General features: G+C 38.9%; 1 protein-coding gene across 1 annotated transcript in view; it reads left to right on the top strand.

The window, feature by feature from the left end:
• The window catches only part of GRM3 (glutamate metabotropic receptor 3), a 223255-nt gene that overhangs the window by 111139 nt on the left and 86696 nt on the right, over window positions 1-25420 (top strand). Inside the window, exon 2 of the mRNA XM_046021107.1 lies at window positions 14594-15205. Coding sequence (XP_045877063.1) covers window positions 14738-15205 — 468 coding nt within the window. The 5' untranslated portion in view covers window positions 14594-14737. The remainder of the gene's footprint in view (window positions 1-14593; window positions 15206-25420) is intronic.

Raw genomic sequence — 25420 nt, 5'->3', positions numbered from 1 at the left:
TTATCCATCACAAGGCAGGATGATAGTAACCAGCACAGCTCTGCTGGCAAATACAAGTGTACCTATGATAATGGTACAAAGCTCACCAGGTAGCATGGACCCCACTGTATGACCAACAGCTCACTTTTGAAATATGGACTATGACCACACATGTAACACAAATATTCGCTAGAAGTATTCAACCTGGACAAATCAAGTGGTGTCAACTTTACGAGTCCCATAAGCTAAAACACTGAATTAATTTGTCCAGATTTGGAAAAATAGGCTAAATTAAGAATACAAAGGAAAAGCACAAAATATTATATTTGTGTTCTCTGGGGGCTAAAGAAAATGGGTAGTAAAAGAGAACGAAGCAAATGGGTAAACTGATAATGATGCTAAGACTAACTTTAGTGAGACAAGTGATATTTGAATCTATTCAAGGGGCCACAGGTAAGGCATACAAGTTTAGAGCAGTATCTCAAATAAGCTGGTGGGAGAGAAGACAAGTGTGTGGAATTCAGCACACGAGGCCTCAGTAGGCAGAACCAAACCACACAGGAGATGGATGCTATCAAAGAGTGGTGGCAGGGAATTGAAAGCCAAGCTTGGAGCTACTGTGATCAAAACAGCAACCAGGATAGGAGGAAAGCTTGAGTTCTGAGAAAATAATATGTACCTAAAAGATTAGGATAGGAAGAATAATTAAAATTGGCTTTCTATAAAATTGTGAACTTTTTAAGTGAGAGTCCATTGAGAGCAGAAATATGGAGCATTAGGAAGATATGAGAAGCAGATGCCTCCTTATATACTCTCACATAATAACTGATGGTGGGCATTAGTTTCCCGGTTGTCTGAAATAGCACCAGGACCCACAGAGGCAGGATGGACACACTAAAAACTTAACCGTATCTGGAAAGGACAGTAGTATCTGCAGTCCTGGGAACTCTGCCCTGACAGTTTGCCATCCTACCCTGATATGATAATCTAGTCCAATCTGTGTGGTAGAGGCAAATAGTTATGGCAATGAGAAGAGGCATCTTTCGGTCCTTACGGGTTTGGCAACCTGGAGTGCTCTGCCAACATTAGTTTGGATGACATTGCACATTTAGCTTTTAATGGCTATCATAGTCCCCAGACACCATATTTTCTTGAATGTAGCAGAGATGCTGTCCCGTGAACCCTTACATCCTTAGAACCTACTAGAGAGCCTGACATGTCATAGATTCAGTAAATGATTTTTAAGAAATTATTGAGTTGAATTTCTTAAACACTGGAACATAATAAAGTCCAGGATTAATTCCATTCACTTTTCAGAACACAGAGAGTAAAAGCAATGGTTGCCACACCTCAGAATGGGTTCCTCTGATTGGAGCTCATCACCCCTGTTGCCATTCAGCCCGAGTTGCTAATTGCAGATACCATTGTCAGGCTGCAGATGACTGGTGTAATGGCCGATGGCACGCTGAGTCCTGATTTCTGCTGACACAGAGGAGAGAGAACACAGTGCCTAGCTTCTAGTCATAACAAGAAGGAGCTCTCTGCATGGCCAGCACTCACTCACTAAGAGGGAAGACCCCTCCTTGCACACCAGCGTCTCTCCCCAGGCAGTAAGGGATTCTCTCATGAGGCTGAGCATCATCGATAAGCCCATAGTTGCAAGTTTATGTCATTACCCTGTGGCCAATTTGGCATACAAAACCATTTTTTTAAAAATATAGTTACTCTAGGCATGTTTCACTTTAGCCTTGCTTTTTCATTTTAAATTTTCACTGAAGTGTAATATACAGACAGAAACATGCATCCACCGTATCAATGCAGCTTGATGAATTTTCACACACAGCACCTCCCATGAAACAAGAGCCCAGATCAATAAACAGGAAGTTACCAGCACTCTTTGAGAAGGGCTCTTGCCCTTCCTTCCAAGCGCTAACTTCCCAGATCCCAAGAGTGAAATCCATCCTGACCTGCAACACCAGAGATTACTTTTGCTTGGTTTTGGCTTTTATACAAGCAGATTGAGACCAGGCGCGCACCTTTGTATCTCACACCACCCCTTTCCTGCCTGGGGAAACAGGCCTTTGTGTAAATAGCAGAGTGCCATAATTCCACGCTGTTTGCTTCGTTGTAATACAAGGAAAGGAAGGCCCGTGTTGAGGTTGTGTTAGAGGAGGGTTTTGTGTTCTAGTTGGTCTTTTGTAAAATACAGATAATGTCAGAGCCAGTTTAAAAGTTCAAGCTCTATAGGAGATACGTTAGTCCTCCTGGTTGAAAATCTCTAGGCCTACAATTACGGCTTTGTGTTAGCAGTTCCCCACATTTAGCTGTGTAGTGAGACAGAGGGATCAGTTCTCCCTGAAAAGCATGCAGGGACCAGAGAAGAGGGCACAAGGCAGTCTGGACTTGTCAGCATAGGCATGAGCACTTGCCATCAATAGTAAGCATTACGGCCACGACAGCCCAGACCCTTTGTACCTGAGGCTCTAATGCTTTGGAATAATGAAAATTAAGACCATTTGTGGGTAGAATCATAAACATTCTGCTCTCAATATACAAGTCAATGAATGTCCTAGTCCAGACAGATTCAGAACAAGAGGTGTCCAGCCCTCCCTCCATAAAACTCAGTCTCAGGAAAGGATGAAGTGAGCACAAGGGACAAAAACATGTTTTTCAGGAGAAAGGGAATAAATCAACTCGCTATGAGCACCTTGCACCTTTTTCTTAAGTGATCACTTCCCCTCTTCTCCTGGCAATTTAGGGTCTCTAGCACCCAAAAACGCCAAGCAATCCAGAATTTACTGGACATCGAGGAGCTGTTAGGTCCCACCTGGCATCATTCAACCAGCTAGGGATTCTCACAAGATCACTCCTAAACATCAGCCAAGCAAAAGCCAGCGTAGTAGAGGATGACCACGAGGTGGTTCTGGTCACTGAGGAAATAGAGACTGGACAATTAACGTGATCCAGTCCTGACACAACACTGACTTTGGACTCCAGTTGGTTACCTAGAGAGTCCAGAATACCCCCAACTGCACTGGAGCCAATGGCAAATTATACTCAGTCCCATGAATTTTAATAGTAGCTAACAGTTATTGAGTTAATGTTTTGTATTATTTCATTTAATCCTATGAGTTAGGTACCACCATTGTCTCCATTTGACACATATGTAAAATGAGGAACAGGAAGGTGGTCATATGCCAACATTACACACATTCAAAAATGTGTTTGACTATAGAGCCCACATTGTAAAATGGTGGCTTTCAACCTTTTTTTGGCCATGAGCCAGTAAGAAATTATTTTACATTGTAACCCAAGACATACACTCATAGACACTAAAAAAAGTTTTAGAATACTCAGCCTTACTCCATGCCTTGGATCAGTGTTTTGGTATTTTCTATTCTATTTTAAATTCTTCTATTTCCTTTAAAAATGCTTATTTCAAGTCACTAATATATTTCATGACACATGAATAGCTTGCAACCTGCAGGCAGAAACCTTGATTGAAGAAGGCATTATGGGATATTGCTTTCCCAGGCTTTTCCTATTTAATTCTCTAGGAACAGATTTTAAGACCGTATTGTTAAATATACCACCAGTGGTGTGCTGGTAAATGTTTAAGTACCTGATCTGTAGGATCTGTGAGGAGAAACTGATTGTTAATGTTTGCTGATTTCTGCAGTGTAAATACTCCCCTCATGCTAATTTGAAGCTACCAATGTGGTATCACTGACACACAGAATTCAGAAGAAATATGTATACATGGCCCTTGAGAGCTCACACCATCTGACTAAAACCCACCAATAATTTTCTCTAAAATTTTTCAACATGGAAGAAATGGGAAATGTCCTTTAAAGTCCTATCAATGACAGAGAACTCCAACACACTGGAGATAACTTGTCAATGGCATTTCATTGCCTGGCATTGAATTGTCTATTTGATGAGGGAAGCATTATTTTAAGCCCAAAATTTCACAGTGGCTGATATGTACAAGTTGTTTCTATTTGAGTATAGAGTTTGTAATGCTATAACTTGAAGAAAACCAATTAGGCCCTCATACTACTCTACAGGTATATTGAGGTATCTAAAATTCCATGATTTAAAACATTTCCCTTTTCCTTTAGCCAATGTTTTGGCCCACTGAAAATCTGAACATTCCTAAATGGTTAACAAACTAACTTGCATTGATGTGCAAAAACTGACAGCTTAATATATTAGATGATTTCACTTATCATAAGTGAGTTTTGAGTAAATGGGAATCCTGATAAAAGTGTGAAAGAAGGGATGACTATAGTAGTTGCATTTCTAGGAAAACTCATTCACAGATGAGGTAACATAACAGGAATCATCACGAAGCCTGGATCCATCTGAGATTCTGGACAGAATCGGGCATCTATGGAAGGACATACCTGGGTAGGAGGAAAATTGCAGGATTAAATAAAATAATCTACATAAAACATTAATCACATTTTCTGGTGGAAGGTAGGTGCCTAATATATTTTAGTATATCTTTAATGGAAAGGGAATAGGAAAAGATAGGTCCTATTCAGGAATTATTTAGTGACAAGTGACAAAACAGATTTCAAACTGACTTAAGCAGAAAGAGGAATTTCCTCTCTAACATAACTGGGAAATCTTAGCTGGATTAAATAGCACAGATAATATTGTCAGGTTTCACTGTTTCTCTGTCTCTTGGCTTTGCACCTCAGGCTCTTGACTCATGGTGGTAAGATGGCTGCCAATAGCTCTGGGCTTTATCCATTTCTCTAAGTCACTCTAACAGAAAGAGGATGCTTTTCTCCTGATCGTTCTAAAAAGTTCTCAGATTAACCCTGGTTGGCAATGATTTGGTCACAGACTCATCCCAGAATCAACTGCTGTGTCCAGGGACACATAGCACATTCTGGTTCATCATCTGTATCACAAGTCACGTATCAAGCCAGGAAAGGATTAACCCTACCTTACGAACATATGTGTTGGTTCCCCAAGAAAAATTGTAGTAGATTCTGGAATAAAATTAGAAATGGATGCTAATCAGTCAAACTATAAGGTAAAATCCAGTTTTGTTCTAGTTAGTGAGAATTTTGCTTAAAAGTGAAACTTTCCCCAAATTTCCCAACATGTTATTCAGCAAGTCAATTCAGGAATGATATTTAAAATGTTCAACAACTAGCACCATGTAATGAAAATGAACAGCAATCATACCGTTGGCACTGGAACCTAAGCTCCTCCTGTGCCAGAATTTAACATTTTTGTGCCTAGGTCATGAGGAAATTGGGAAATGTGATAGAGATATGTCAGAGGAGGAACCAGAGCAACCAGGAAAGTGGAGGAATATTCAGAGGGCTTAGCGGATTTATTGTTCCCAACCAGTTGGAAGTATTTTAATATTTTAACAACTAGTACAGCTGTGCCAGTGTATACCAGTTGGGTTTCATCCCTCATTGAATCTATTAGCAGTGATATCATAAAGAAAAATGTTACTGGCTATTACCTATCTTACTTTCAGAAGCATGGCTTTTGAATTATCAGATTGTTCTTTTAGCAGGAGGACTCTAGAAGGTGTGAAAAATTTTTAGCTAAGATCCTGTTAGTTTTTGGCTAACAGGATCTAGGATAAATGCAAACAAATACTAAGAGAGATAAAGTTTAACTATAATAGACAAAATGGTAATGGAACCCGTATTTTTTAACCATTTTTTATTTGTGACAAATACAGTTTTCATGAAATTCTAACAATACCTGGTAACTAGACTGAAAGGATATTCTTCTCCATTAACCCATACCTTCACTATTTTGGGTGCTCTTCATTCCTTCCTACATTTGAATTTCCATCTGGTGTCATCTCCTCTTTGAAGTAATTCCTTTAACATTTCTCATATTTTAAGTCTGCTGGCAATGAAATCTCTCACTTTTAGTCGCCTAAAAAATCTGTATTCACCTTCCTTCTTGAAGTGAATTTTAACTGGAAATAGAACTTGGGGATGCTTGGCCAGTTTGCCCCCACCCCAGAACTTTAAAGATGTCATCCCACTGGGTTATGGCCACCAGTGATTTTGAGGAAAAGCGAGCCCTCATTCAAATTGTTACCCTGCACCTATGTGTTATTTTACTCTGTTTTCCAAGTTTTCCCTTTATTGGCTATGATTTGTCTAGAATATAGTTCTATTTGTATTTATCCTGTGTGGGGTTTGCTGAGTCCCTTGGTTTTGTAAACTCAAATTGCATGTGTATTAGACCACTTAACATACTTTGGCCAATTTTTTTCAATGTCTCTCTCTCTGGTCAGATTGGATAATTTCTTTTCATCTGTCTTCAAGTTTTGTAGTTATTGTTTTTGTTTGTTTGTTTGTTTTGGTTATCTCTCTTTTTCCATCTCTAATTTGTTGTGCCCCCTCACACACATTTTACACTTAAATATTATACTTTTGAGTTCTAGTATTTGTGTTTTTTTTTAAACTTTCCATTCTCTCATGAGATTTCTCACGTACTCATTCATATATTTAAATCTTTGAACATATTTATAATAGTCTATTTAAAGTTTTTGTCTGCTAATTTCAAAATATGAATCATTTCAGGGCCTATTTCTTTTTTTTTTTTAAGATTTTATTTATTTATTTGACAGAGAAAGAGATCACAAGTAGGTAGAGGCAGGCAGCGGGGGTGGGGAGCACGCTTCCTGCTGAGCAGAAAGCCCAATGTGGGGCTCAATCCCAGTACCCTGAGATCATAATCTGAGCTGAAGGCAGAGGCTTAACCCACTGAGCCACCCAGGTGCCCCTCAGGGCCTATTTCTATTGAATGCTTTCTCTCTGTACTCTGGGTCACACTTTCCAATTTTCTTATATATCGAATAATCTTTGATTATATACTGGTTATTGTGGAATTATACTGAAGGCAGTCTAAATTATATCATCTTCCTTTAAGAGTTTCGAATTTTGGCTTAGCAGGCAATTAAGTAACTGGTGCATAATTTTAGTTTTAGTTTTGTTAGAGTTAGTTTTAGTCTCATTAGGGTGGGTCTATTTTAGATGTCATCCTGTAAGATATCCTCATTCCTGAGCTTGGATCTTACTTATACAGGATAGCTTTTCTGGGAATTTAATTGGAAGTACAATAATGCCTGGTATGGTCTCTCCACTGGAGCTGGGTTAGAACTTCATTAATTTTCTGATATGCATGACCTCTGATATTGACATTTATCTCTCAAACATCTTGTAGGCAGGTGATCGCTGCCAGGTCTCATTGAATCTCACTGTATATGTAACACGACCAGCTATGTAACACATTATTCTTATGCTCACCATCTCTATGCAGCATTCTACCCTACAAACTGCAACCACTTCAGAAGCCAATAGCTCTAATCTCTACCTCTTGAGGTCAACAATACTGTCACTGGCCCAGGGCTACAAGGCGCTCCCATGTAGAATGTTGGGAAATTCATAGAGTAATCATGGAGTTCCCCACCTATGTTTCATTCTCTCAAGGGGCATAGTTTGCCTTATATGTTTTGTCCAGTTTTATAGCTATCTTTCAGCTGGAAGGCAGATTCAATACCAATTACTATGATTGGCCAGAAGCAGAAGCCAGCTACAGATATTCTAACAACTTCTTTGGCACTAGGCAAAGATGATGGCATTTCAAACATTTTACCATTTCCCTATGGGTATGATATTTTGGGGGAAACAGGATGATGTGTTGATTTGTGTTCTCTTTTGTAAGACTTTATCGGGCAATAATGATTTTTTTTTTAACTTCCTTAGGTCCTAATTCTATATTTACTTCTACTACTGTGAATAATTTGCATTATAAATTTCTCCCCCCCTCCCTACCTCAGCAATAGATAATGTAATTCTTTCTCACCAGGAAGCAGTAAAGGTTAATTCATTGTGCAAAATACTTCAATATTATTCAAGAGAAAGGACTATATACACCCAGAACATTATAAATAATAGCCAAGCCAATTGATAGATCACATGACTAACAGGTAAAAATGTTCTCGTATGAAAAATATTTCTCCATTTCTTCTCCTTTACCATTTTGTCCAGAGCTAGAGGGAAAGCTTTTGACAAACCCAATTTCTGTACTCTCTGTTCATGCTGACAAACCTGTAACTTCTGTTAGACTTGGCAGCTTCTAAGAGGAAAAGGACAAAGGTGGACTGCAGAGAATTTGGGGAGGCTCCGATTTTAAGGCTTTGTAAGGAGGCTAGGAAACTTAAGGATGAAAAAACAGCTGACATGGCAACACACACCCACACATGCAGGAAAATACTGTGCAGTTTGGTGTTTAGGACAGTAAAGATTTACTTTGATGGAACGTGAATAAATCTTTCATATACTCTATATTGAATGAACCAAGTTAATATTATTGACTGGAAATAAATTACCAGCAATTACCCCAAGGACTAAAGTTTAGCACAATTGTAAACCTCTTTGCCTACCTCATAAAAACACTTTTTTTTATATATTGAGAGGATAGAGGAAATAGTATATGTGATTTTTTTGCAGGGGGCAGAGGCAGAGGATTAAAGTTCAAATTGTGAAGTGGGCATTTCTCCTCTTGGCATCATCTCTTTCTGGCTCCATCATCCCAACTGGCAGCACCTCCCTCCTCCAGAGAGCCACCTAGAGTTTGGGGGTTTCCTCTGCCTTCACGGTGACTAAAATAGGATCACAGGAAAGAGTGTGGTCAATTCATTTCTTGACCTACGTTTTTGGTTATGTGAAATTTTATGTAGATTGTGGTATCTCAAACTTCCTCAAACTAGAGAAAGTTGAGAGAAAGCAAAACTTTCCTCCGTAATCTCAAATCTAAATACATTGGCCTGGCCTCCAGTCTCCTGCATTTTCATTCATGCATCATGGAATCTGACCTGTAGGCCCTGTGTTGTTTTTCATTCTTCTTTCTTCACATCCCTCCCTGTATGTCTAAACTTTTCTAATTTCTCCAAGTGCTCTCAACTTTTCTAGTTTTACTTTATATCTTTTCCTTTAAAAATTCAGCAATTCAAAGTCAAAAGAAGACTGAAAGCTATTCCAGTCAAGTTTCTCTAAGCATCATAGTTGAATCTTGACCTATTATAAGGTCACTTTGGGGGGAAAAAAAAGAAGATGATGAAAAATGGTCTTTTCCATTATCTTCTTCATTCTCTGCAGGGAATTTCCTAATTATTTTTCCAATCCTCTGACCAATCTCTCAAAAAATTACATGCTATTTGGAATTTATCATTTAACCAGTATGAGACAACTATACATGTGAGGCACTGTGGGAAGTAGAGAAATGTCTAAGGCACTGTCCTTGATATTCAATAGCTTACAATTTAATGAGGAAGAAAGAACAATTTCCAATTACTAAATTTCAATTTAATAAATGAACAAATAAATATAAAACAGAATATGATCATGATAATAAACACAGCACAAACTATATGGAAATTCAGCAAGTAGAGTTAAACCACTTTATAGTTGGAGTAATTTAGCCTAGAAGTTTTAAGCTGGATTTGCTAAAAATAATTGGATTTTAAATAGTCAGCTATTCATTACAATTTCTTAAATGTTTCTGGTGGAAAAATACTTCTGTCGCCTAGTAAGAGTAAAGGAATTAGAATTGTACATGATAACATCCTGCTTTTAAAAATGTCAGTAAGCTACAGGCTCTGTGTACCCAATTGAAAATGGCAGTTCAAGGACAAAGACCATGTCTTTTATTGCCTGTAATTATGGCAGCTGAAAATTTTATAACCAAATGTGCAACCAAATTTCATACAATATCACTAACCCTAAATTTTCTCCAGATAGGTTGGATGTGCAAGGCTTTGAACACTCAAAGCCCTTCAGCAACTTAAGGGTTTCTTTTTAGGAGAGAGTGGGCATGGGGGATGGCCTTATTATCTCCCCTGAATAACTACTTACTCACTGAGTAAAACTGGATTTCATTTTCAACACTGCGTCCCTGGGCAAAGTCAAGGGAGGAAGGAAAATACATATTAGCATATGCGGAGTTTACAAATGCTTCTTGCCCATGTATTCCAGGGGTTATATTCACAGCAAACCTCTGAGATTCGATTAATGCACCGATTAATAAAGCATTGGTGAGCAGGTTGCCTACAGAGAGGGCTACACATGCTTGTTTATAGTTGACACATCACTCATCATCCCCGAACGGAGAACTTTGACTGCAGAGTTGCTGTTCTCCAGCTGCATATGAATGTGGCTACAGTAGGGAGCCTGTTTATCTGGGGAATGTGCTGCTGGCTGATTTATAATGAAAGGAACCTGAAAAGAAGTGGTTGGTGCCCTTTCCCACAATCCGATAAGCTGTTACTCAGAGATAAACAGTTGTATTAAATTAAGCATGTTTGTCTATTTTTCGATGTTAAATTTTAATTTCCTGTTCTTTTAGCTCTTAGGGCTTCATTTTAAATAATGTTAAGTGTTTTTAAATTATTCACGGCCCTACGGTCTTAATCATTTTAAATTTTGCTTTAAGGAAAAGGTAAATAAGAAAATATTAAGACCGTGTATTTAAACATTACTCTAATTGATTTTTAATTTGTACTCTAAGGCTACATTAAATGTTACTCAAAGATGCCTTGTCAGAGGGCTTAAAGGAAAAATATTTTACATAATATTGTCAGTCAACTTGTTTTTAAGATCTGTATATCTAATTTTTTTAAATGTATATATTAATATATAATGGATTGCTTTTTGACTCAGGCACTTATTGACAATTACCATAGGGAGCTTATTTTTAAGATTTTCACAAATGACAGTGATAGTTGGTAGAAACAGAAATGAGTAGATTTCCGTCACTTTCTACATCAGAATACCTAAGCTTTTAGAATGTCATTTGATAGCAGAGATAATATCCATTTGTTTGAAATTAAAGTTTATATTCTGCAAAGCTAGCTGATGGCCTAGCACACACATAGTAGGTGTTCAATAAATATTTGATGAGCATCTCTGATGCTTTGAAATAGGACAATATGTTCCTAATTTAGCATTCTCCTGACTAAAGCTTTCAGTTAAGTAAATGTAGGTCAATCTGAGGCTACATCTCTCCCAGCTTCATAGGGCTCCACCCCAGCAGCAACTGCCAAATACAAAGGCAGCATTACACTCCAGCATCTTTACAGAATAATTCCTTTCGTTCTACCTGTTAGTGATCCTACAATCAAAGAGCGTAATAGAATAAGAGCGCTTGGGATGATTAGGGAGGTGATGAAATAAAATAATCCCTTTCTCTACTTTAGTTCCCTTTTACTGTGCCACAAATAAATAGTAAACAGTCATCTGCAGGCATAATAGCCATGGATGTCTCTATTCCTTCAAGAAATGCTCCCTGAATACCTTCTGGATTGCAGGCAGACACTATGCCAGGCCCTGGATACACAGTGATAAATAAAACAAAACTCCTGTCTGTACAACAGATAGACTGCTCTGTATTAGGACTTTCAGTGGATTGTGATGTTCCCTTTCTAAGTCTGCTTTAGCAAAGAGCATTTTCTTAAGAGAAAATTAAGTTTTCCATAAACTATAACATCATCTTTATTATTGAGCAAATTTCCTTCCGATTCAAAATACATTTTCATTTTTTTTCAGAGATACATGGTAAGATTGTGTTGATGACCTTTTAATTAGCTATTCTCTTTTATTAGATCCATTAAAAACAATTATTTTATAGAGCAATTTCTGCTGCTTTATCCTTAACGATAATGATCACAGTGTCTTTTGCCTTTCATGGCAGTTTTACTTCAAAAGGAACTGCACGTAAAGATTAAAGACTAGAAATTGATATGAAACATTAAAAAAAGAAAGAAAAACCTACCACAGTATCAATTTTTTTAAAAAAAATTATTATTATTAGACTTTCTGGTGCCCTGTAGCAGCTCTCCCAGACAGGCTCTGGGCTAACACTGAGCATTCCAGTGGCTGCTGTTGTCACTGCTGAGGCTCACACCTAAACAAACAAAAACAAAACCCAGATGACTTGTAAGTCTCAAGAAAACAACCCATCACTTGCTCCACGTGAAAGGAACAGAAAGCATGTGGAAAGCCAGGCTTTAAAGGGCACTGCTAACGTGAGAAGGAAGAAATGTCAAAAATGTTGAAGTACGCACTAGACTAGTTCCTGTCTCTATTTTTTCCTTTGTTGAGATTTGATTTTTTTTCTTCCTATCTTAAAAATCCTCAACGTTGTGCTATTTTATTTATTCCCAAGGAGCAGACAAGGAACCAAGTAAGAATTATAATAGCAACAGCAAACATTTCTGGAACTAGCTAGAGTAGGAATATAAAAGGCAGTAAACAATTTGGGGAAAGAAGATAGGAAAAGTTTTCTTGGCCTTTCCTGGTGGTGACTACTGATTTTTAAATGATAAGCGGGTTTTCGCCAGACAAATGGCTATAGAAGGGCATTTGCAGCAAAGGGAGAAACAAGCAGAACCAAGGGGCCATCAACCTCCAAGATGCCCTGTCAGATAAACATGGTTTGGTAACACCTGGAGCATAAGATGTGAAGACAGAGGTGGAACAGAACTGACAGGCCTGGTGAACAGTGAGACTTGAGAGCCAGACAGGGACAAGATCATAGAGCATAAAGAAGTCAAATTTTTCAACCTAGAGGCAAAAGGAAGTCAGTACAGATTGACAGGAAATGGACCATTCTGAACAGCAATTAAAATTATACATTATTCAAGTACCTCCTCCAGTGGGACCCCATTCAGATGATTAACATTCGCTAACCTATCTGACAGCACACAGGTGGTGTGGCTTCCAGACATCCTAAGTTGAGATGCAGCCAGGAGAGTCTCCTCCTTCATAAGACCCCACATAATCATGCACAAAAGCAGGAGAGCGGACTGGCACACCAAACCACACACAAGGACAGGCACCTATACTGTGTCAGGAGAAAGCGCCAGGAATCTCTGCTATCACTTCTCTCACCCAATTCTAAAAATATTAAGCTTGCGTCACCTGGGGAGAAGCGCAGCGAACAGGCACAGTGAGGGCACTGGCCAGTGTTTGCTCTAGTCTTAGGGAGCTGAATGGCAAGGAGTACAACAGTAGGTCCACTGGTTTGTGTGCATGCAACTGGGCTACTCCACATCAGGATTCTGGAAAGCTCTCTGGGGTATCCCTATCATCAAAAACATGATCTTCATAGCAGGGCTTTGTCTGATTCCTTGAACGTGCATATGTTCTAGCCTTTTTGTAAAAAGAAGCTTGATTTATGGAATTGTCATAAATGACAACCTACTGTGCAAACCCCCATACTAGTAATAACTATATACTCCTCTAACTGTGAGGGCCACATCGGGAGTTACCTGCCACTGGTTGGAGAAGGCAGCAATCAGCAACTGGACTTTACACAGCATCTGTAGTCCAGGTTACACATTAATAAATTTTGAAAAGTTTGTACTTGAGGAAGGTTATCTTTTCCTAACCCACAAAAATGTGCTTATTGGGCCTGCAGGAATCTACTGCTATGGTCCTGTTAGTGATAACAAGAGCTTAGCACAGTGGGATTATAAATAAAGGAGGTGGCTTTGAGAGATGTTCAACGGGTAGATTTTACAGGACTTAGTGGCTAATTAAGTGTGGGAAGGAATTAGGCAGGAAGGGCTCCAGCTTGCAAGGTTTCTGGTTTGAGAACCTGGATATAGAGAAGATCCCTTCACAGAGATAAGGGAAAAGTTTCAACCTAGAGACCTTGATATGTCCAAAGGATGTATAGGCAGAGCTGTTTAGGAGGCAGCTAACCTAAGAGTCATTTCAGTGACAGTTGAAACCATGAAACTCGATGACCTACAGGAGTGGAGGTGGAGAGGAGGGCTTCAACAATGGAATCTGAGATGTAAAAGCAAGAGAACAGAAACCTAGGAAGTTGCAACAGACAGAAAGGGGTCAGAATTTCAATTAAGGTCAAGTAAAATGAGGACTACAATGGGTTCAGTAGATTTGGAAACTAGTAGATCAATAGTAGCTTTTTCCAGAGGTGGTGGTGGTGGTGGTGGTGTCGTCGTCATCGTTGTTTTTGGAGTGAAGCAGTGAAGGCAGAATCTTGACTGCAGTGGGCTGAGAGAATCTGGAATGAAGGAAGGACAGAAATGTGGTGGAAGAAATGCAGAAACAGTGAAAGAGTTCTGATTGTGTTTTGTTACGTTTCCAAATGGTAAGAAAAGAGTGAATAAAAAGGGGTGGAATGTAAATGGAACTGAAAGAGAAGGGATCAAGACTCATATCCAAGTTACTGCCCTACCAATAGCAAAGTCAATGACTCAGTAGATTGAGTACTGAACTTGGCATTTGGAAAACCGGAGCCTAAACACTACCTCCATTCTAGGTACATTTTGTCAAGTCACTCTGCCTCTTTAGTCCTTGGCATCCCTTTCTGGGAGATGGAAGCACTGAACTCTATGTCATCATGTGTTGTCAGGACTGGGTGAGGGTATCTGTGGGAGAGTGCCTGGTGCAGGCATGGTGCAGTGGTGCAGTATGTGTTTGCTAAATGCTAACTTGAGTCATGATCCCTTCAAAGGTCTGATTGGGGGCCATCCATGTAATCACTGTTGTTTTCTTTACCATTTTTATTCATATAATTTTTATCTCCTTAGGAATTTGGTGACAGGCTCTGTTAGTCTGTTCCTCCCTTGTCTGAAGGACAGGCCAAAGATCCAGTTTGGAAATGAGAGAGGAGGACTAGCGGGCACCATTGACTTCATCCATTGATATCTCCCAGAGGTACAGAAACAGGATTCATGAAGATGTTGACGAGACTCCAAGTTCTTACGTTAGCTTTGTTTTCAAAGGGATTTTTACTCTCTTTAGGAGACCATAACTTTCTGAGAAGAGAGATTAAAATAGAAGGTGACCTTGTTTTAGGGGGTCTGTTTCCTATTAATGAAAAAGGCACTGGAACTGAAGAATGTGGGCGAATCAATGAAGACCGAGGAATCCAACGCCTGGAAGCCATGTTGTTTGCTATTGATGAAATCAACAAAGACAATTACTTGCTGCCAGGAGTGAAGTTGGGTGTACACATTTTGGATACATGCTCAAGGGATACCTATGCATTAGAGCAATCGCTGGAATTTGTCAGGGCATCTTTGACTAAAGTGGATGAAGCTGAGTATATGTGTCCTGATGGATCCTACGCCATTCAAGAAAATATCCCACTGCTCATTGCAGGGGTCATTGGCGGCTCATACAGCAGTGTTTCCATCCAGGTAAGATCAGCCAGTGCTATTGCTAAAATGCTATGTCTCTTTGGTTTTATGTAACAGGGAAACAAAAAGAAAATATTCTAATGATTTCATTAATGGATAATATTAACAATGTAACTGATGACTTCTTTGGGTATTTTATAAGACAGGTTTGCAGAAGGAACATTTCTCTAGCAATGAAAATTATTTAGAAGTGTATCAGGTAGCTACTGTAGCATAGCAAACTACTCCAAAATTGAATGACTTAAAACAACAATTATTTATTATTATAGTTTGTAATTCTGAAGATCAACTGGAATGAATTGATTTAGGTGGGGTTCAGCTATGGGTGGCTATCTCTAGGTTGTCCCTTACCCTCCACCTCGAATCAGTGGGCTAGCCCAAATGAGTTCTTCTCAGGGACATGGCAGAGGTGCAAGGGAATGCAAACTTCACTGCATATTCCCCTTCCAGGCTCCTGCTTGTGTCGTATCTGCTAGCAGCCCATTAGCCAAAGCAACAGACAGGGCTCAGCCCAGAGTCAAGAAGCAGAGAAAGGTGTCCTGCCCACAGCACAAGTGCTGCAAAGTTATATCACCAAAGGACGTGTGAATAAGGTGGTGTGGTGATTTGAATCCATCGATACAATCTGTCACAAGAAGAAATAACATCTAAACTCTATTTTTTTATACGAGTTTTTACTAAGGCATCATTTTGTTCAGAGATAAATCATCAACAATTTCTCATGGTGTAAATCTGAAAATGTACACAGAAAAGCCACCAATGACTACCGTAAAGAAAAAAAGGGAACAATTCAGTATGCAACTTAAATTAGAGAGAAAGCTGATAACCGGCTCTCTTACTTTTGTTGGGAAAAGAAGGAACATATTATTCAAACTCTAGCAATGCTCACTTTTAGGGTCACAGAACTTTAGAGATAAAAAACAATTAAGAAATTGTCTAACTCAAACGACACTTTCCAAAGCCCCAGAAAGACTGGTTTCATGAAAACACCCATCGGTAGGGAGCTCAAAAACTAGAACTCGGATCTTGCGTTCTTTTGTGCTCTTTCAACTGACCCATATGATTCCTGTATGCTAGTTGCAGTTCAATATTTTGTGTCACAGTAATAAAATTCCAAGATTCTAAATGTACATTGTGTCCTACCAAATTACTATAATCAAAGCCACAAGAACTAAAAGAAGTCAGATTACATTCATGTCTTTATATGTCACAAACCACTGAAATTGGCTCTATTTGCATTGGAATAACCTTATTTCTATCTCACAGATTCCTTGCATTTAAAATTCTGTGCTGTTCTAAACGAGGTACTTCAAATTTCTTTCCTTCTTCAGAACACACCCTCATATTATGAGTAATTAGGATAATTGGTTTTTCATAAACACCCTTTGACTTCATTAGGTGGATAGAACATATTACACATTTCAAAGCATATTATGTGAATTTTGCCATTATTTCTATACTTAGATCAGAAGAGATGGGATTTGCTATTTGAGAAGAGAGAATTAAAAATATGTATCTGTCATCTTCCAATAATAATTTCACCAAATGAGTGTCAATCATTTTATAAATTTTATGTTATACTCAATATTAGCACTGATAAGGGATTACATATATGCTTTTCTGACCTTGGTTTCTCCCAGTGCAGTAAATAACATTCTACAGCAGATGTGTAAATAACTATTTATCCAAAGTAATTAACAAACTGTGCCAGGCATATAGATTTTTTTTAAATCTAATGTTATTCATTTACTACCTATGTACTCCTCAAAAAAAAGCAGATTGTTTTAGGGGGAAAAAATCTGGGCTATTAAAATCTTGTACAAGTTCACAAGAGAAGAAGCCACTTCTTAATCATCAAAGGACCTGGCTTATTATTTCATTCATCTGGTCAATATCACCATAAAGTCACAAATGCTGATATAGTTTCTGTCTCCATAGTGTAAACAAGGAAACCAAAAGTATCACACTATAATGAAAAGGATATCGATTTTAGCACGAGAAAGACTTGAGTTTTAATTCCAACTCCATCATTTACTAGCTCACCTGTAAAATAAGCAAAATAGCATTTATCTTGACAAGTTGTTGAGAGGATAAATTGAGAGTATCTGTGGGAAATGCCTCACCAAAACACTAAAAGATTCAATAAATGGCGACTATTATGTCCCCACAATATTTGGAAGTCAGTGGAAGAGCCATACCTAAAACCAACTCCACAGCTCTCCCCATGGCCAAATCACTGTTGGAACCCCATGTATTTCAGCATCAAGTCAATCTGTATATATCCTCCTCTGTGTGTCCTACACTTCAACAAAGGTAGAAAGACCACTAAAGTAAGAGAGAACACAGCCTTGGCCTCAAGGAACTTAAAATCTGACTCCAGGTACAATACTTCTATGAAATAACAGTAACTACAATTTAGAATGTGTTCATGTGGCTCACAAGGTCAGAAACGACATTTAGAAAGACTTTGAGGAAGACTGATAGAATGACAGTTCCACTGAAGAAAGGCTATGTGGGCCGCATTATGAATGAGATGCTGGATGTCAATTAAGAATATTGGTGGCAGTGCTCGCTTCGGCAGCACATATACTAAAAGAATATTGGTGGCAGGGGCACCTGAGTGGCTCAGTGGGTTAAGCCGCTGCCTTCGGCTCAGGTCATGATCTCAGGGTCCTGGGATCGAGTCCCACATCGGGCTCTCTGCTCAGTGGGGAGCCTGCTTCCCCTCTCTCTCTCTCTCTGCCTGCCTCTCTGCCTACCTGTGATCTCTCTCTCTCTCTCGCTGTCAAATAAATAAATAAATAAAATCTTAAAAAAAAAAAAAAAAGAAAGAATATTGGTGGCAAATGTTTATGTGCCAGAGAAAAAGGCCCTGACATAAGTAATGGGGTGAGCTAGAGAGGAAGTACAGAGAAAGCTTCATTCCCTCCTAAAAGGACACCTCTTGGTGTCCTGAATACTCAGGATCTGACTTGACCACACACTGGTCCCATCCAAAGTAAGCTAGGAGGAGGAGTCATATGTATACACACTAGACTCCAGACAACCTTCCGAGGGATCTTTCCCCACAGGGCCTTGCTTTCAGCTAGGCAGGGTGAATGAAGAGAGGTCCTTAAGTGCTCTTAGCTATAGACCTAAGAATTAAAGTGTATTACATATTTGAAACAAACCTTTTAATAAGAATTTTAAAACAAATAGTTGAAGGCAATCCAAAGTGATACATTTCTAATGGTGAACTGAAAGCACTCTAGTACATTAAGGAAGAAAACATTTTAGGAGAGTGGCCTTTTCAAGTACCCCCACACTTACCTACTGATCCTGGACTGGAATCTCATCATTGACCCTGATGTCTGGTAACTGTGTTGACAGTGTGTAGCTGTCCACAAAGATTCATTCACGTCAGTCAACACTGCAATCTATTTTTAACTACTTCTGACTCCCTGAATATTTACTGGAAAGTATATTTGCTTGAACTGAGCAGAGGGAGAAAAGGGGGTGAAGCTGTAGTAGAAATGTACTATCACGAATCCACCACAGCTAAAAACTTCTATCGTCTAATTGTAGTGCCCAGACCCAAATTAATGCACAGTTTTCTGTCACAAAATTGCCTGCTGAGAGAGAGAATTTTAGAGAATGATGATAATCTCCCCGTGTGAGCCTAGATTATTTTATTGGTGGGATTGCTCCAGGAGATGCTTTCTCTCCACCTTCCTCTTCTTTCATTATCTCCTCACTAATGGAAAAGAACCCTCCAGAAGTCAGCAGAGGAGATGCCTCCTGCTGAGCTAGCTCATACAATAGGCATTGTTTGCAGGGAGTAAAAACTGCCTGAAAGGAGAAATTCTTAATGATTTGCTGAGTTAAGCTATATCACCATGGATGAAGACCTTAATAATTGTTTTCCCAACATTCTTATTAAGGAGTGCAAACTACTCTGTGGTTGTTCTTTTTATGAAACAACAGTATTGATTTCTTAACTGGATAATCAATGAAAGCTAGCATCAAAAATCCTTCTTTATTAGCGAACATACATGGGGTCTATTCGCCCCCTCTGGTGAATCAGTTTCTTTTCAAAGCATTTTTAAGATGCTGCTGCTCTTCTCTGTAAGCCTGCAGTCCACCCACTTCAAGGGAAAACCGTATTTATTCAAGAAGAGGATCAGACTAGTTGCCTTTAGCTGGCCGTTGTCTATATGGTACTCATTTTGAAGCACTGTTTATGTTTGTGCCTTTTTAAATAGACTGTAGTTAGAGCTTCTCAATTCTCCATTCAAAAACATCCCTTGAATCCTTCCAAAAAAATGTTCCTCACTCCTTTTCAGAGGCTGTATCATTTTTTCAGTCTTTCTTGCCAACCTAGAGCACATTCTACCTGAAATGACAGGTATAAATTGACCTAGTTGTGTCTCTGAGGGCTAAAGTGACCTCACAACAAATGGGGACATGGGTTAGATGGCATCTAAAGGTGAGCTCAGAGGACGGAAGAGAGTGTTGAGAGCATTTCACTTCCTCTTTCTCATGCCTGGGATAGTCAGGTGCTTTAACAGAATTTTTAGCAATACCCACATCCTAGGTCCTCTCTTACCGTGGGAGAGGGTCATTATAACATTCTTGTTTATCGTGACATGGATTTGGACATGCCATGCATTGCTCACATCATGTCTCTGACAAGAACAATTCCTTAGACTAAATCCCTCACAGTAAGTTTCACAGATTTTATCTAGGTGGGGCGAGGGGACAGCACATCAAGACACCACTCTATTTTTCCCCCACCCATGTCCATAGTGTGAACGTGGCCCACCACAGGTCAGTTTGTCTGAAGCACTGCTCTCCCTCAAGGCTTTCCTCCTTTACATTTAAATGCTTTGTGAAGAGTCACATATGAATTGCTGGTCTTATTATAACAGCATTAGAAAAACAGTCGAAGGACTTGGAGATATAAGAGCCTTCATGCAGTTAGCTGTGTCCAAGTATCAGACAGACAGTGGGATGGAAAATTTATACTTATTCCACAGATAAATAAGGTGAATCAAGAGCAGAGTTTCTCAGCATCGGCACTATTGGGCCAGAGCTGCCCCTATGCTTTGGGGGAGGGTTACAGCATCACTGGCCTCCACCCACTAGACTGGATGCCAGCAGCACCCCAAGTTGTGAAGTTGTGACATCCAAAAATGTGTCCATGCCTTGCCAAATCATAAAGTTATGACCCTTCCCCATTGGCAGTCACTGACCTAGAACAAGGCACATTTAGGGCCAACGTAAGGGAGATGTCCTAGATATGAAAGAGCAGGGAATATGAGGAAGTGAGTCTTCTGTCATTGGAGTTACTCATGCAAAACACCCATTTTTGAGGAGAATGAAGCAACATATTGGTATGTGAACTATATGGCATTTAAGGGCATTTCTTCATTTTTATAATTACACGTTGCACAAGCAAAATACTCTACTATTGGGATATAAAGGATTACAAAGGGAAGTAGTATCTAAAACATGAAGCAAAATAAATAACAGGTTCTTTTCTGTCAGGATCACTTTGAAGAAGCCCAGCTGGTTGTTATTTCACTTGATTATGGTAGTACTTTTATGAACTCAGTGAATCAAGCATCTCAATTACCTACATATTCAACCAGGACTCTCATAAAATTGTTTTTTATCAGAAAATAAGCATCTATTAAGCATTTACATTTCGGGAGTATCAAGAACACTGTTGTGTAGAGTCTGGCTAATGTGGAGAAGAGAGAATATAAAATAAAATTTAAAAATAGACATCTTACACACCCCTGAGGCCTGGATAAGCAAATTAGGAAATATCAAATCCATACATAAAACAGGGACCAGAAAAGGACTCGAGTATCACTTGACATCATAAGCCCTAGGAGACTACAGAGAATAACAGAATGAGCAGGAAGGAATGGACATGAGCAAGGAAAAGACATTCAGATCAGTGTAAACAGAAAGGTTGCTTCTGAAGTCTCCTTGGAAAGTCACTTTCTCATAGTCTCTGAGATACCATCTGCACATTCTTTCATGAAAGAGAGAACACAGTCTTTCTTCCAGCTGGAATGTAATGTTCTTTAGCTGTCTGCAGGCCTTGCCAAACCCTACCTACCTTCAGTTCTCAGTTCCAACACTACCCTTCTTGAGAAACCTTTCCCAAGTTCCTACTACATAAACACCCCCTGCTACTATATTACTAAGTATAATTGTTTATTTGCATATCTTTTCTTCCACCAAACTAGAAGCCACCTGAGTTTAGGAAACACATCCTTTAGGCTTTGTACCAAGGGCACTTAGGACCAGGCTGAGAATAAACTTTTTTTTAATGAACTGAGAGAATTAAACAGGATGATAACCTACTACATGTCCAGAAGATTGAAAATCCCTAAACAAATCTTGGATTGGTGGGTCTCAGTTATGACACACCTATTCTAGATCAGTCTAGATGTTCATAAGTCAAAATAAGCATTTTCTGGCAGCTGAAAACCTGGGTTTGATGCAAAAGAAAGATGATGCAGCAAAGTGAGCATGTGGGACAAAGGTCTTCCCCCACTCTCCCCTCCTCCACTGCCCACACATGTGCCACAAAAGATGCCTTGATTTGAGAGCAGCTCTAGGGGTTCTACTTCACTTGTCCTTAGAAGCTGGGCACCCAGGGCCACTCCAGATATAGTAAGGACTGCGTCCCTAGTCCAGTCTAGTTCTACACAGTCTCTCCACGCACAGAGGCATTGGAGCGCCATATACTATATGCACCGCTAATGCAAAAGAGAAGGAAACATAACCCTATCCTCAAGAAAAGCAGAGAGACAACTTTAGAGATCCATTGAAGAATTCATCTTTAGTGTGTCTTCATCTTTAGTGTGTCTTTCACCACAAAAGGAAAGATGAGAGTTTCATTAGTAAGCTTAATATTGTAGCTATAGTGATCATAGCATAGATATGCTACAACTATACATTTTTATCATGCCTTTCTTGAAAAATTTCAGCTCACTGATTTAAAACTCTACATGTGGACTGATGAGGATTTATTTAAGCCTTCATTGCCTCTTTCCTCATGTCTAAGATGAAGATATTAATAGCACTCTCTTACTGGCTTATCGTAGGAATTAAATGAATGAGAAAATACATAAAACCCACAAAAAATAGTGTTTCACATAATGAGCATTTAACATTTTAAATTTTAGTACATATTATTATTGAAAGTATAATAATCTGTTAGGTTTTTTGTTTTTAACTTTTAACATCTCCAGTCCAAGAGAAATAATTCTGAGGGGAACTGAGGGTCATAAAGGTCAGGTACCAAGTTAAAGTTTTACCACTGTGCAAGTACTAGAATCAACATTAGGATCCTCATAGCCTGCTGCCTCCCACACTCCTATCCTGATCATCCACACACATAGCCTAAGCTTCAGAAAACTCCCAACTCAAAAGTTATCTCAGATAGCATCTTTTTATTTATTTCCTTTCTAGACTTTTCATTCTAAAGCAATCTCACAGAGCTGATTGTTTTGAAACCTCCCCTCATTGCTCCTGCTTCCTCTCCTCCAAGAAAAGGACAACACTGTTCAAGGACTTTATCATAGGGAAGGAGGCAATAGCAGTTTTAAAATGTTTTTGTTAACACTGTGACATCATAGAAATTTCTCACCAGAGGTAATTATCTAAGATGTACTGGTTTTTTTTTTCCCCCTTGGCTTTAGGGTTAATTTAGTCCTTAATTAATTCCCCTTCTGTCATGTGTTTATTTGGAAACTACTCTTGTGAGAAACAAGTGCCATCAGGACCAATATCCACTGGGCAAACAGAATGGCCCATGGCTGAGAACCAGCTTGTATTGCGGCCACATGTCTATGATGGAGGTCATAGGATGACAAGCAAGGAATGCAGACATTCCTGATGTACAGCAGGTGTTTTATACTATGAGACAGATGAAGAACTAAACTAATTAAAATCGGACTCCTTTAACTAAACCTGAGATATGATTTTGCTTTAACAATACAAAATTCTCTTTTCAAATACCATTAAACATGTACCTTTTAAATGGCTCAATATACATAAAGCTCAGTATTTCAATATGGAAGGAGCCAACACTTAGCAGTTTATAATAATGAAATTTCATTGATTTAATGTAGTAGAAGTGCTTTTACTGGTCTATGAAAAATGCAGGTGAAAATGTACGGAGCATTTTTCTAATTAATGGACTTTGTGGAAATCTAAGAATAGTGTTCCAAAACCACTTGCAGTTTAACTCTAAGCAAATGTTGATACTCCAGGCAGTATATCAGTAGGACTTTGGACACTAAAATTGTGGTGTTGCTATTTTCGACATCACCACCTGGTACATAATGGAAATCCCTCTGTTACTAGTGACAAAGTCTTGATTCTTGCCAGCTCTGACTTTACCTTCCAACAGAGGGAACCGGCAACACAGGGGAGAATACAATAGAAGCAACACTTTCAAAAATTATATTCCAAATATAGACCAGATTTCCTTGCCAGGTGGTCAGAATGGCAAAGCATCTTGAAACATTTGCCATCACTTAACAGGGGTGAATGTGCAGGACAGGCATCCCAGGGATGAGTTGGTTTCTCCTAGGCACCATGCCTCCAGCTTGGGTAGCTGCCATCAGGTTCACAGTGAGGCCTCACAGAACACAAACTGGGCAATTAAGCTTTCCCAATGTGGAAAACAGATGTGACTGAACACATAATCTACAATGTGTTCCGAATTTTTCTATAGAAAAGTAACTTTCCATAGAAGTGAAAACTGTATGTTTGTATTAAGCACAGACTACCTATGCTTACACAGTCGTTGTAAGGAATATCACTGAGAACCCTCTGCCACTCTGTCTGCTTGTGTGCTCTCTCTCTCTCTGACAAATAAATAAATAAAATATTTTTAAAAAAAAAGAAATGTAACAATAAACAAAGGTTGATGCCATTCAGCAAATTTCAACTTCTAAAGACGGCTATTTAACTGACTCTCAATCTTCATTTCCACATTCAAGAAAATCTTAATGTTCACTTTTCTGAGATGCTTTCAGGGATTTGAAAGTTCTTCAGCCTTTCTATACTGTTCAACAACCAATATTATTTACGACCTGCTTCCTTCCAAAAAGAATTCAAGTGACCCGTAATGACATGAACAGGATAACAAAGGGGACATAAGTATTTAAGTAATTACTACCAATCAAATAAAACAATTTTAAGTGGACTCAAACTTTTCTTTACACCTCCAATCTTGATATTCCTAGTACGAATTTGTTCATCATTACTGGGATTACATGAACTCACAGCCAAGGCTGGAATGCATGTTTTGTCCTTTTCATCATCCTTCCCTGACTCTTTCTTTTCAAGTTGGATATCATCCACTACGGCCTTTTTAAAACACAACTTTGATCAAGCCATTCCCTTAATTAAGAACTTTAATACCTTTTTGTCTTTTAAAGAATAAAGTCCAAAATCTTTAGCATAGCATATAAAACATTTAGCAGTCTAGCCACAGTCCCTCTATTCTTCTTTACCCTCTACTAAATCTTGCAGAGCACTGGTTGCCCCAACAATACTGAATTAAACTATTAAAACAAATACTTCTCTGTGTCCAAATTCTTCCTTCTGCCTTAAAACTTCCTTTCCTCTTTCTCTAGCAAAGTTTCACTGACCCTTCAAGATCAAGGCTAAATGTCTCCTCTCTACGGGAGTCAGCCATGACTTATATATCATCATGAGTTGCTCCTTCACCTGTGTTTTGTTTAAGTTTGTATACATGTACCTCAAAATCTTAAACCTTGCTAATGTTTCCTTGTCTCGTACCAGACTATAATTTCTTGGAAGATAGTAGGAGTAAGTTACTCATCATAGAAACCTAAATTTTAGAATACTGCCTGGTACCATTGGCACTGATCAAAGTTTGCTGGATGAATGACTTTAGGGTGAGACATTATCAGCATCTCTATCACTGGCCCTTACTAAATGCCAGCGAGTGAGTTAAGTACTTTATACGTGTTATCACTAAATCCTCATGTAACTTTTCAAGTGAAGAACTACTATTATTTCCTTTCTACAGATGGGAAAACTGAAGCTCAATAGTTAAAATAATTTGCCTAAGTTCATGCAGCTAGTGAGGAAAGGAGCTGGAGTTCCAAATGTTGGCCTGTTTGATTCCAGCCCTCTGCACTGAACCACTACACTATTTGCTTTCAGCCCTGACAGCTC

Source organism: Meles meles, chromosome 10, assembly GCF_922984935.1.
Source record: "Meles meles chromosome 10, mMelMel3.1 paternal haplotype, whole genome shotgun sequence".
NCBI classification, from domain to species: domain Eukaryota; kingdom Metazoa; phylum Chordata; class Mammalia; order Carnivora; family Mustelidae; genus Meles; species Meles meles.
Note: the sequence above shows the minus strand (reverse complement) of the source record. Positions and strands in the feature narration are given on the sequence as shown.